Source organism: Phyllostomus hastatus, unplaced genomic scaffold, assembly GCF_019186645.2.
Source record: "Phyllostomus hastatus isolate PE091 unplaced genomic scaffold, TTU_PhHast_1.1 phas_contig_113, whole genome shotgun sequence".
NCBI classification, from domain to species: Eukaryota; Metazoa; Chordata; class Mammalia; order Chiroptera; family Phyllostomidae; genus Phyllostomus; species Phyllostomus hastatus.
The window spans coordinates 10,577,554-10,580,085 of NW_025333530.1; the positions used below are offsets into that span (position 1 = coordinate 10,577,554).

General features: G+C 39.8%; 1 protein-coding gene across 1 annotated transcript; it reads right to left on the bottom strand.

Annotated features, from left to right (window-relative positions):
- Positions 1–419: 419 nt before the first annotated feature.
- NXPE1 (neurexophilin and PC-esterase domain family member 1) lies at positions 420–2,532 on the bottom strand. The gene is given in 4 exon segments (XM_045836947.1): positions 420–565; positions 568–945; positions 1,286–1,425; positions 2,492–2,532. Coding segments are annotated over 4 exon segments (705 nt in total).

Genomic DNA, 2,532 nt, shown 5'->3' on the forward strand with positions numbered 1-2,532 from the left:
TTGAGCAGTTGTGACAAAGACAAATGGCTTGCAAAGCCGAAAATATTTACCACCTAGCCCTTTACAGAAAAAGTTAGATGGACCCTGTTTTAGACCATCATATGATTAAATGTTTATTCTCCTTTACCCTACTACAGTATCAGGTAGGAGGCTTTCAGCACAGGTAACAGAAGTCATGACCCAACCTTGCTTAAAGAATAAAAACATTTATTATTGCTCATAGACAAGCTCAAGGCATGGTATAATAATTTTTCATGTCAATTCTCTTGGCTTTGCATTTTATATTGGTTGTCTTTATTCCTAAGTATCCTTCCTGTCTAGACATATTCTTTTAAATTTGATTTTCTTAATCTCTAGAATAAATAAAACTTCTCTGACAAGATGGAGATTAGTACCTAGGGATTTCACATATTTAGACTTTAGCAAATATACTTAAAGAACAAGTTAATTTGATTTTCAATCACATGATAAAGTGGGTGGACATTGTTGGTACCACATGCAATGGTCATGTCCCAGCCATCGATGACACCCACACTGAGATCTTTCACAATGTCCTTCATGATAAGAAGTCCCCAAAACTCTCTGTCTCTGTGTGCATCTCTCTGATGTTTTCTGTCTTATGGGTGACTTTTGTGGCCAGGTTTCTTAGAAACAGTTGTTCAATAGATTTTTGGACATGCATGGCCCTGTGAATAAAAATGTCAATGGAGAAAGGGTAGAAGTGCTGACCAAGGGTAATGACGATGGCTGTGTTTTTGTCACCTGATATCTGGTTCACTACCTGAGGGATATAATCCTCATCTGTCACAGAGTAGAGCCGAAGAGTAATAAAAGGATAACTATATTCTTTTTATTTTTTCCCCACTGAATCTGTGTGTTTTTCTATATTCAGAAGTAAATGTTTCTTAAAAATTCCTGTTCCATGAAGATCAAAAGATTTTTGTACTGGTCAAAAAAAAAATCTTTCACCTAGAAGCAGTAATTAATATTTTAAAAATTAATATCCTATCATTAAAAATGCTCACCCACTTGGATTATTTCTGACTGGAGCATTTTAGATCTTCTATTCACATTTGTGAAATGTCAATGAAAATGTAACATTTTTCACTGGAATTTATAAAGCGAAACAACATTTCTTAAGAAAGAACAAAACATATTTTAAATTAAAAGGCTCAACTCTAGAAAGCTAAATGAAGTAAAAAAATGGGCAAAATGAGAGAATTGAAACCTAGTTAAAAATACTTTAAAATTGGCCTGAATTTTTAAAAGTATACAAAATAATTACCTACTTTTTACTACTTTAAGTAACCGATCCACTGACACAGTGTATAGTCTCTTAATGAGTAAATAAGTTTTCCTTTCAAACAGCCATTTATCTTAATTGTGTATAACTGAATCTGGTTGCAAAATGTTATAATTTACCTTCTTTATACTTCTATAGCAGAGGTTCCCAACCCCCGGGCCTTGGCCTGGTACTATTCTGCGGCCTGTTAGGACCCGGGCTGTGAAAGAAGTTTGCCTGAGCTCTGCCTCCTGCCTTAGACTCCTACCCTGACTCGGACTCCACTGCCCATAGTGTCTGTGATGTTATGGCTGAGATGAGACAAATTCACATGGACTACTAAGTCCTGTGGAGGAAAAGGGACAGCATGGCCACTCTCTCAAGAGGAGAGCACCTCAACCCTTGCCTTGACAAGCTTTTATTGGCTTTAATTTTCAAAGGTGTATATGGAAAGCTCATCAATCATTGTCAGGCAGTAATGATCAAATAGATAACATTCAAAGAACTCTGAGGGCCTATTTTGAGTCAGGATCAAATAGCTAAAGGGCCATAATACTTTGGGGGAAACAAACTTATTTCATACTTGAGCCCTTATCATTTAAGTTGAGGGTATTAAGAAAGCAAGTTTCACAGGATTTTATGCATTCTTCCTTAGGCCTGATTGCCCTGGGGAACCTGCCCTTTCCAGCACAGGGCTGTACCCACCTCCAGCATAGTTTCAGGCTTAGGTCAAGCAAGGAAAGTAAGGCAGCCAAGAGATTAGGAGACTTTTGGCAGACAGAATGAGAACTCTGGCTATGCCAAAGCTGAGGGGTGAGGGTCCATTACCCCCTTTTGCTGTAGTCCCCCAAGTTCTTCCATGAGGGCCCATTTGTGACCATGCTTGTCTTAGGTAGTCTTAGGTTGTTTAGGAATCTTACCCATCATTGGCTAACTGTTCATGAACTGGGGGCCAGGCAGGGTGAAGTAAAAGGGGGCAGAGGCGGTGCTCCTGCTGGGGGATAAGCTTTGTCTCTTTAGTGGTTTAGGGTCCCAAGGTCTCTCACTCAGCTTTAGCCATGGAGAGTTAGAGCTTCTGAAACCAGGTAGGGTGGTTCCCAACACTACCCCACCCTCCAGGAGCAACTGAAGCCTGAGTTCTGCTTCCTGATAGTCCCTTACCCCAACCCCCACCCAGTGGAAAAACCCAGGTGCCAAAAATGTTGGGACCCCTGTTCTACAGTATAACCACCAAGGACAGGAATCTCCAT